The 9,491-nt window shown below is 46.2% G+C and overlaps 1 protein-coding gene across 1 annotated transcript; it reads left to right on the top strand.

The window, feature by feature from the left end:
- The first annotated feature begins 1,814 nt into the window (after positions 1 to 1,814).
- Positions 1,815 to 6,784, top strand: C8H12orf76 (chromosome 8 C12orf76 homolog). Its single transcript, XM_059408675.1, has 2 exons — positions 1,815 to 1,980; positions 5,467 to 6,784. Exons 1-2 carry the CDS (start codon positions 1,848 to 1,850, stop codon positions 5,550 to 5,552), a joined length of 219 nt encoding a protein of 72 aa, XP_059264658.1. The 5' UTR covers positions 1,815 to 1,847; the 3' UTR covers positions 5,553 to 6,784.
- The last annotated feature ends 2,707 nt before the right edge of the window (positions 6,785 to 9,491 follow it).

The following is a 9,491-nucleotide window of genomic DNA, read 5'->3' as shown; positions in this document are numbered from 1 at the left end:
GGGATATCCAAATAAGGGAAACTTGCCAAAAGACCCCTGAGCTTTCCCCAAGACCCCTTAAAAGCCCCCTCCTCCCTGCCTTGGGCGCGACTCTGGAAAGCAGAGTGGTGGAACCTCGCCTGAGGGTGCCCACCTCCTCCCGGCGCAACTTTCCTGGCTCCCCTTCTCCTGAGCCCTGAAACTTCGCCGGAGAGCGTTTTTAATAAATCTTGCCTTGCACCCACTTTGCCTGGTGTTGTGTTTATCTCGCCGGAAAAACCTTACATAGACTACAGTGATTTTTAGGGTCAATTTTTTAAAAGATTTTATTTATTTATTTGATATATAGAGATCATAAGTAGGCAGAGAGACAGGCAGAGAGAGGCAGAAGGCTCCCCGCTGAGCGGAGAGCCCAATATGGGGCTCGATCCCATGACCTGAGCCAAAGGCAGAGGCTTTAACCCACTGAGCCACCCAGGCGCCCCTTTAGGGTCCATTTTAAGCCCACTTTTCTAAGTGGGCTACATTTTCCATAATAATAACAGAATAATCCAGAATAACAGAATAAACTCAATCACTTATAATGTATCATGTCGTTTACATGCATTTATTTGGGACGAAGAGAGATTGCAATTCAGGACCTGCAAGCTATGGCAAAACCATAGACAAATTCAACAAACAAAGAAGAGGGACTTATTTTATGACAAAGAAGGAGGAAGTTGTGTGTGGGGGGGTGTGTTTTGAAGGAAAGTCCATTGCAGAAAAGCAAGAATTCAGCGTGATGACAGTTTCTCACTGTCTGGGCTGCAGGGGTAGTCACTTTGTTGTAGGAGATTTTAGAAAAGGATTCCCGGTAAGGGCTTCCTGAGAAGGTGGCATTTGTCAGATGGTACTACAGTGTCTATTTTGTAAGGACCTACTTAGCAAGAGGCTTTCATTAAAGTTAAACTGTCCCTGCTCCCCTTCCCCCAGGGGATTCACTTAAAACAAGTCCTGGAAACCAGCTCCAGGTAACAAAGCCCAGATATAAGGGTGGGTCAGGCCAGGTGGAGACATCCGATCAGTAGGGGGGGGATGCATACTGTCTCCCTGGTTACCAAGGAGTATGGGCCCCGCCCTTTGGGAGCCTTTTGGGCGCCAATCCTAACCAAGGTGTGATGGGCTAAATCAAATGTCTACTAAGGTAAATTGTAACTCAATTGGTCACCTAGCATCACTATGGAGTTTCCTGTGTGTGTTACAATCTCATTGGTCACCTGTGCATGGCCAGGCCCAACCTCATGGCCTTTGCCCTTAAAAGCTAGACTGTGAAACAGAGAAGGGTCGCCCTCTCTTGTAAGAGGTGCGGCCCTGAACGTGCTGATAGATTCTTGGTTCTTGGCGCGAAATAAAGTTATGCTTGACCTTCGCTTTGTATCAGTCTCGCTCCTTTAATCACGGACCCATTATTGGGGCATAACATATTTCTTGGGTCTTTAGCGAAGATCTAATAAGAAAATACATGGATACATTAAAAAACCTTCAATAGACCCAAAACAGACCCAAAAACCCTCTACGGAAAGAGGCTCCCCCGGCGCCCACAAAAAGGGGAATGTTGGTCACCACGGAATGGTGATCGAGATGGACGTTGCCCCAGACAGAACGGTGATCCCTCCAAAAAATGGCCCCGGGGCTAACTAAAAACGTTCACCAAAGAGGGACATCAATCCCAGAGGAACCTCCCTGGACAGAGAATCACCCTGCCTGGGATTATGGTTACCCTGGCAACAAGGCGAGGGAGGTGGGGCAGCGCCGGAAGGAGCCCCGCGCTGGAACGGAAGTGGGGATTTGGGCGGAAGTGACCTCTCCGCCCCAGCCGCCTGGAAAAGATGGCGCGTCTTGTGAGGTGGTGGCTGTCCTTCAGCCTGGGCAGTCTTCTGGCGGGGCAGGCGGAGGCCCCGAGCCCGGTGGAGCCGCGGGAGCAGAGCCGGCCCTACGCCGTGCTGCGTGGGCAGAATCTGGGTGAGCGGCTGCGGGCGGAATGGCAGGGCGGAGGGGACATGGGAGGGAGGGCTGTGTAACTGCAGCCGTGCTCAGCCCGTCCCACTCCGCGCCAGGCTTGTACCAGATAGGCTCTTCTTGTGTGCTGGTTGCATGAATGAGCTCGTTGTTGAGGCCCATCTTTGGCTGCGTGGGCCCAGGCTAGGCAACAAGGGTGACTTACTGAGAAAGCTCAGGAGTGCAACCCCGTTTTCCGGATGAAGAGGAAACGCAGGTGAAGTTATTTGCCCACGTTTACCCAATTAGGATAGCGGTGGCAGCCAGTACTGGTACCCCCCACCCCACACACACACCCTGCTTTTCGAATGAGTATCTGTTTTCGCTAACCTAAAGAAATCCGAAGGGGATTTTTTCCTTTTACGAAAAAAGGCAAAAAAGTGAAAAGAGAGCTCACCAGGTGTTCTGCAGTACACACCCCCAGCAGCGAGAGTGACAGCACAAAACTACATTCCTGGAACTACACTCAGCCTATTAGCATCATGCCGTTACAGCTTTGAAATGTGTCTGAGTATCTGTGCGTGTTCTCGATTTATTTTGTGTATCCCTTAGCTAAATGTGTCTTAAGGTATCAGAAAAGTCTAAGGTTATTTTTGGGGTCTGGGAGGCTCAGTTTTTTCCGCTTAAATTAATGGCAACTTTTTTTTTTTTTTTTTTTTTTTTTTTTTTTTTTTTGCTATATGCCATTTCTGCTTAGGAAAGTTTTCATGGGCACAGGACTTTCAGAGAACGTAGGAAACTAGCACTGGAACCTAGGTTTTGTGAAGACACCTATTGACACACACAAGTATATACGGTGTACATGGCTTTAGAAGGGGTCCTGGAGCTTAAAGTTCCCAATAACTCTTCCTCTTCTGCCAAAGCCATTTCTTTCCTCTATTCCTCAGTGATATATCTGAATCTCTGTGTCACATAGTAGTATCATTTTTGGATTATCTTGAGACTCATTTACATTTGAATTGAATGTCTGTGTTGTCCACTTACTGTGTACTCTGCTGAGTGGTTTCCACGTGCTCTGCTGCTTAATCCTTTGGAGCAGGAGAGTGTCTCCACAGTGGTACTGTGATATCATGGACCAGATCACTCCAAAGAGTGCCAGCTGTCCACTGGGGGCAAAATCGCCCTGGCTGAGAACCACTGCTGAACAATAATACTATTCAAAGAGTGGTCTGCAGGCCAATGCAGTTTCCAAATTTATCTGCAAAGAGAGGACTACAGAAATTTAGTGTTTTTAACAAAATTAACAGTTTGACACTGTCGCCACATCCAAGCAAGTAGAGACCAGACCTAGGTTCCATGGACTGACCTGCTTAATAAGTAGAGGGAGCTGCTTACTAGTCATGCACATAGTAATGGCCTGGGACTGGCCACAAGTTATAAAAACTAGTCCTTTACCACAGATAGCGTAGAAGACACTACCCTAAACAGTCCTGTGCAGGGGGTATTTTTGTCTCCATCTTTACAGAGGAGGAAACAAAGAGATCGTGTAATTTATTTGAGAACACATAGCCCATCAGTATAGATGGGAGCCCAGACAGTCTGACCCCACACCTTGAGTTCATGACCGCTGTGCCGTGTTGCCTGTTTTGGTCATCATAACGGCTTTCACTTACCGTCTGCATGTTCTATGTCTACACTCTGTTGAGTGCTTTTCATAGGATACCACAGTTAGGTTTCAGGAAACCCTCTTGAGGTGGGTTTCACTTGCCACATTTTATAGATGTAGGAAATGAAGTTCAGCAATTGGAAGTGACCAATAAGGAAGGACCCAAGAAGTCTTAAGGTTCTGCCTGAGTCTGCCATTCAGGTAACTAATACCATGTGCAAAGTGTGGGGGAGGACAAAGATGAAGAATGGGAGAATCTATCAAGCCCCACATGGGTAGCTATCTACATGGGCATTATGTACCTAACAACCCATCATTTTAAACCTTTTCAAATGCTTTTTGAGATTGTTCTCTACTTCCAGCCTCCTACATTCCTGCTTTGGGAATTGGTTGGGGGGTTTTTGGGGGGAAGGTGGGGAGAGAAAGAGGGTTGTTTTGTTTTTGAGAGTCCTTCCAGAATGTCAAATATAGGAGAATGGTTTAAATGGAATAAGGCAACTTGAGGTCCAATTACAGTGAGAACCTTAGAAATTCGTGGAATTCAAAACTTTGTAAATAAGGGCAGGTATTTAGATAACAAGGCCTGTTTTGAGATAGGACATTTAGCTTATATGAGTTGTAGGTTGTCTTTATCACCTACATTCTTTCTTCCCCTTCCTCACCAAAAAAAAGTATTTCTGTGTGGTCAGTATTTAAATAACTGGGTTCCATATGGGGGCATTTTGTAGGGGTCACAAATACCCCAGATTACTGATTTAAATAAAACTTTGGTCAAATCTTGTTTTTTCAGTAGGCACACTAGAGGATAGCCATGGTTAGTTTCCCATTGGAACCTGGGATGGGCCCACATACTTAAAAACAAATGTACACTTGCTTGGTAAAGGTAACATCTTGAACTCTTGTTAGACCTCTGAGGTAGTCACAGGTCCCTTCCATGGGTTACTGGTTACGTTAAAGCCTCAGTCCTTAGGTCTAGTCCTCTACCGAGGCTCAACCCGAGGGCTTAGTTGTAGGTTCCGTTTCTCACTTGAGCACCCTGGAGATTTTAGACCTGAAATTTACTCTCTGAAATGGAATAGGTTTGTGAAGTTCATTGCTTCTTGGATCCAAAGGCCTTTGTCTCTTCTAGAGATTAAAATGCTTTACTCTTTTTTTCATCTCCAGTTTTTATGAATGGCTTTAAAAACGTTGGGCTCCCTGCTTCTGTTTTTGTCACCTATAATCTGGTGGTTCTCCATGCAGCCAGAAGGATCTGGTTTCCCACGTTGAATCACATCATGTCACTCTTTGCCTTTGGCCCTCCCTTTAAACTTACAGTAAACCCATGTTGGCATCGTGGTCCACGAGGCCCTGCATGAAGTGGCTGCAGCCTTCCTCTCTGGCTTCATTTCCTGCCTCACTTCCTCCCTCCTCAGCCATGCTCGCCTCTTTCTATTCATTGGCTTTCTCGGCTTGTCTGGCCCCAAGAGCTTGCTTTTGCTGACCCTTGGGGCCACAGTGCTCTCCCTGCAGATCTTCACAGGGCTGGCTCCTTCCTCTCATCACGATCCCAGCTTGTGTGGCACCTCCTCAAATGCTTTCTCCACTGCCCTACCTATCGTAACCCCTCCTCACCCCTCTACCCCTATCATTGTCACATTTCTTCAGGCCCTGTGAGCTGCTCTTACTAGTTTACATTTTCTCCCCCACTTATTTGGAAACATCCTTAGAATCTTTTGGTGTCTGTTTCCCACACACCTGGCACAGTGCCTGGCACTGAGTGGCATTTGGCAAATTATCGGCAAAAAATGGATGAATGACAACGTGGAGCTGCTATGAGGAGGTGACCTGTTTTCCTTTTGCAGTGTTGATGGGAACCATTTTCAGCATCCTGCTAGTGACCGTGATCCTTATGGCATTTTGTGTCTACAAGCCCATTCGCCGTCGGTGACAGCTGAGCGACCAAGTTCTTCCACAAGTATTGGGGAAAGTATAAATTGTGTTGCACATGGGTCATTGGAGAGGTTGGAATTAGAACTTCACCACTTGGAAATGACCTTCAGTCTGGACAGTTGGTAAATGTGAAATGATTTAGAAAAAACATCCATCTGGCAGTTATTTTTTTTCCTAACACTGTAATGTAAATAACTGACTCTGCTTCTTGATGTTTCTTTGTATATCTGGCTGCACTTAACACTTGTTACAAGAAGGACCTGAAGCTACAAGTTTCAGTATAAAGATGGGAAGACAGCTAACTATGTTAGTGGTGGGAAAACCACACTGGAAAGGACTCATCCCGAATATTGGAAAATACTCATAAGAGGAAGACTTGACATGTAGACATTTCATACTTGAGAACCATTTGGTCACAGTGGGGTTAAGAGTCACACGTGTTTTTAGTTAGATTGAGTTGGCCTGGAATGCCCTGGTTGCAAAGCATTGTCAGTTGTGGGGAACTTTGGGCCATCAGTCCTCGTGCCACATCTGGGTCTGCACCCAGATGCCCCCGATGAAGTCAGGGCCGCATTAGCTAGCCTGTGACCATGAGCACCCTAGGGCTGGAAGGCTCTGAGTTGGGCTGATTACTGGTTGACCCATCTGAAAAAGAGCTCCATCCTGCTTAAATACATCGAGCTCCTTGGGGCTGCACTCAAGACTTTCCAGCCCCTGGCCTAAAGCTTGTGGCAGCTTTTCAGATTTGGAATCTAAAAGAAACTCAGCAGGAGCTCTTTTTAGTTGTGGGTGGGGAGGTCCTCAACCCACAGAAGAGTGCATTCATAGTAGGAGGCTGAGAGGCGAGTGCATGTGTGTTTACACAGATTTCATCTCAACCTTGAAATGCTGCTGTTTTGCACTGTTGAAATGGATTGTTTTTTCCTGTTGAAATGATACTTTCATACTTACAAAGTGGTTAACAGTATTTATTTTAAACGTGCTAGGCTTAATTTTCTTTGTTACTGAACTGAAATGCTTGTCTTGTATTCCAGTCACCTCACTGATGTGTGTTGTTTTTTGTTTTGGTTTTTCTTTTAACAACCCACACTGAATGTGAAATAACTAATGTAGGATACTGTGACTGTCGGACATCAGGATTTTGTGTGTAACCCTAACATTGAGCCACTGAAATGTTCACTGTTTTGTGGTTTTGAGCAAAGTGTCAATTAAAATTAAAATCTTACATGCTATTTGACTCCTAGTGATTTATTTTCTAAGTGTCTAAAATGCAGGTGTGTGTTTGCATCTGCTCTACTCAGGGAAGTGCCGTGAAGTCGCATTTTAAAATTTATGTATGTGAAGTAAGACAGTTGCCCCAAGGCAAGGTATTATTTCTGGAAACTGAGCCATAAGTAATCTCTCAGGCCAGGCCAGGGGTCTGAAGCTGGATTTGTGTCCCCACTTCTTTTTTTTTTTTTTTTTAAGATTTATTTATTTATTTATTTGACAGAGAGAAATCACAAGTAGTCGGAGAGGCTGGCAGAGAGAGAGAGAGGGAAGCAGGCTCCCTGCTGAGCAGAGAGCCCGATGCGGGACTCGATCCCAGGACCCTGAGATCATGACCTGAGCCGAAGGCAGCGGCTTAACCCACTGAGCCACCCAGGTGCCCAGTGTCCCCACTTCTTTAAGCCTCAGTTTTTCACCTGCAAAGTGGTGCTATACACACCTTATCTTTCTTAATTATGGTGAAGATCAAACACTGTGAAACCATTGGTGACAAGGGTGGGGTCACCACCTTTGGCGTGTCCCATAAAAAACCAGGTTACTGAGGGACTGCAGGGAGGAGCAGGTGGGATTCTGAGAGGCTGGCACTGACAGCTAAGTCCCAGGAGGGCACATCCTACCTCATCTGGAATGCCATATTTTGATATGCTGCCTAAAAATTTACTGGCATTGGGGCGCCTGGGTGGCTCAGTGGGTTAAGCCGCTGCCTTCGGCTCAGGTCATGATCTCAGGGTCCTGGGATCGAGTCCCGCATCGGGCTCTCTGCTCAGCAGGGAGCCTGCTTCCTCCTCTCTCTCTCTCTGCCTGCCTCTCTGCCTACTCGTGATCTGTCTGTCAAATAAATAAATAAAATCTTAAAAAAAAAAAAAAAAATTTACTGGCATTTTTAGGACTTGAGAGGGAAACAGTGAAAACTTGGTAGGCCCATAAACCAACCTTGTAACCTGCTGTTTGCCCAGTGATAACTAGGCGGCTTACAATAGAATCACGTCCCAATTTTCAGAAACAACCTTGCAATAGTAATTCCATATACAAATCCCAAAACCCAGCCTATGTCTTCATTCCAACGTTACCATCTGTTCAGCATGAGATTTCAGTCTAAAGTCAGACACAGAGTAATCTTTGTAGAAAGAGGCTTATTACAGAGATGAGGAAGGATACAAACCTCAATTCTGGGAGAGAGAGAGACAGAACTCTACTGAAAACTTTTATGTACCGGGACTGACCACTAATACTTTTGAAGCACCATTATGTCCTTTACCTGTGTCTCTGGGAATACAAGGTTGGGGGGAGGCAGCCAAAGCCCCTAAACTGAACTGCGCCCAGAATACCCACCGTGAACCCAAATTAACGTATTCACTTCATTTATACCAACCATAAAAATGGCTGATCGTAGTAAGTATTAATCTTAACTTTGTTTAAATTTGAGATGAATAAATCTGTGAGTGCTGCTTGGGATTTGGGGGCTCTGGAAGTCTTACTACATTTTTTTCAGCTGGACCCCAATCTGAATTCTACACTTTTCCAGATGTAGGCGTAGTTTGGACTTTGAACCCCAACACTTACCTGCACTGCAGATAGTCCTGGGAAGCAGCTGTCGTGCAACTTGCCTTCCTTGAGGTCTTCGGCGTTTAGCAGGAAACCCCTGGTTACAGTAAGTCTGGCCATCTCTTCCCTGTCATTATTAAGAGCAGACCTCCCTTCCTTGAGAGGCCAACACCATGTTACGTATGGTGTGTTCAGCTTGCTCATGGAACAGTATCTAAAGTGCTTCAGCTCCGTTTCCTGCTGGTACTGCACTACCTAAGTTTTAATGAACGTAAAGGTGAAGAAACTGTTATTTTTTTTTTTTTAATTAGGTAATCCACAGTTATAAAGTTATTGCCTCTTGGCCTAAGGCGAATGAGTTTTCTTCACAGTGCCCCACTGGCTCAGTATTGTCTACTTTCCCCCAAAGCAAAGCAGCTCCTTCACATCTTCCTGGAAATACCAAGGCCGCATTTCTGGAGCCCAGATGATTTTCTACTGGTCACTGCCTCCGTTTGTGTTTTTGTGTCTTTTCAAGATTTATTTTTTATTTGAGAGAGAGAGTACAAGCAGGGCGGGGAGGAGGGAAGGGCAGAGGGAGAAGCAGACTCCCCACTAAGCAGGAAGCCTGATGTAGGGACTCGATCCCAAGCCCCAGAGATCATGACCTGGACTGAAGGTTTAACCGACTGAGCCACCCAGGCGCCCCCCCATCCCCGTTTCTTAATACCGAAGTAATTGGGTGTAGGATAAATCTGGAAGCCCTAATTATCACCTGAACTTCTAAGATCAGCCTCACAGAGCACATCAGCCTCAGAGTGGGGGCATCTTCAGTCCCAGGAGCGATCTGAGGTTGGCGCGGCTTCCCGGACTCCAGAGGAGCCAGGCCACCTCCAGGAGAACCACTGCAGTCTGTCCCAGCAGCCCCTGTGCTGGTGGGCTTTTCAGTTTCTATGTGAAATGAGCAGCGTGGGGCATGTGGACTATATGACCCCAGTGGGGAGGCTGAGAGGAGCAGGTCACCTTGGTAATGGATGCCAGGTGGCATGACGCATTCTCCTGTTGGAGTCACATACGTAACATGGAGTGTGGGAACATTCAGCGACTAGAGAAACCCCATGAAAAGGAACAAAGACTCAAAGGC

Source organism: Mustela nigripes, chromosome 8 (assembly GCF_022355385.1).
Source record: "Mustela nigripes isolate SB6536 chromosome 8, MUSNIG.SB6536, whole genome shotgun sequence".
Taxonomy (NCBI): domain Eukaryota; kingdom Metazoa; phylum Chordata; class Mammalia; order Carnivora; family Mustelidae; genus Mustela; species Mustela nigripes.
Note: the sequence above shows the minus strand (reverse complement) of the source record. Positions and strands in the feature narration are given on the sequence as shown.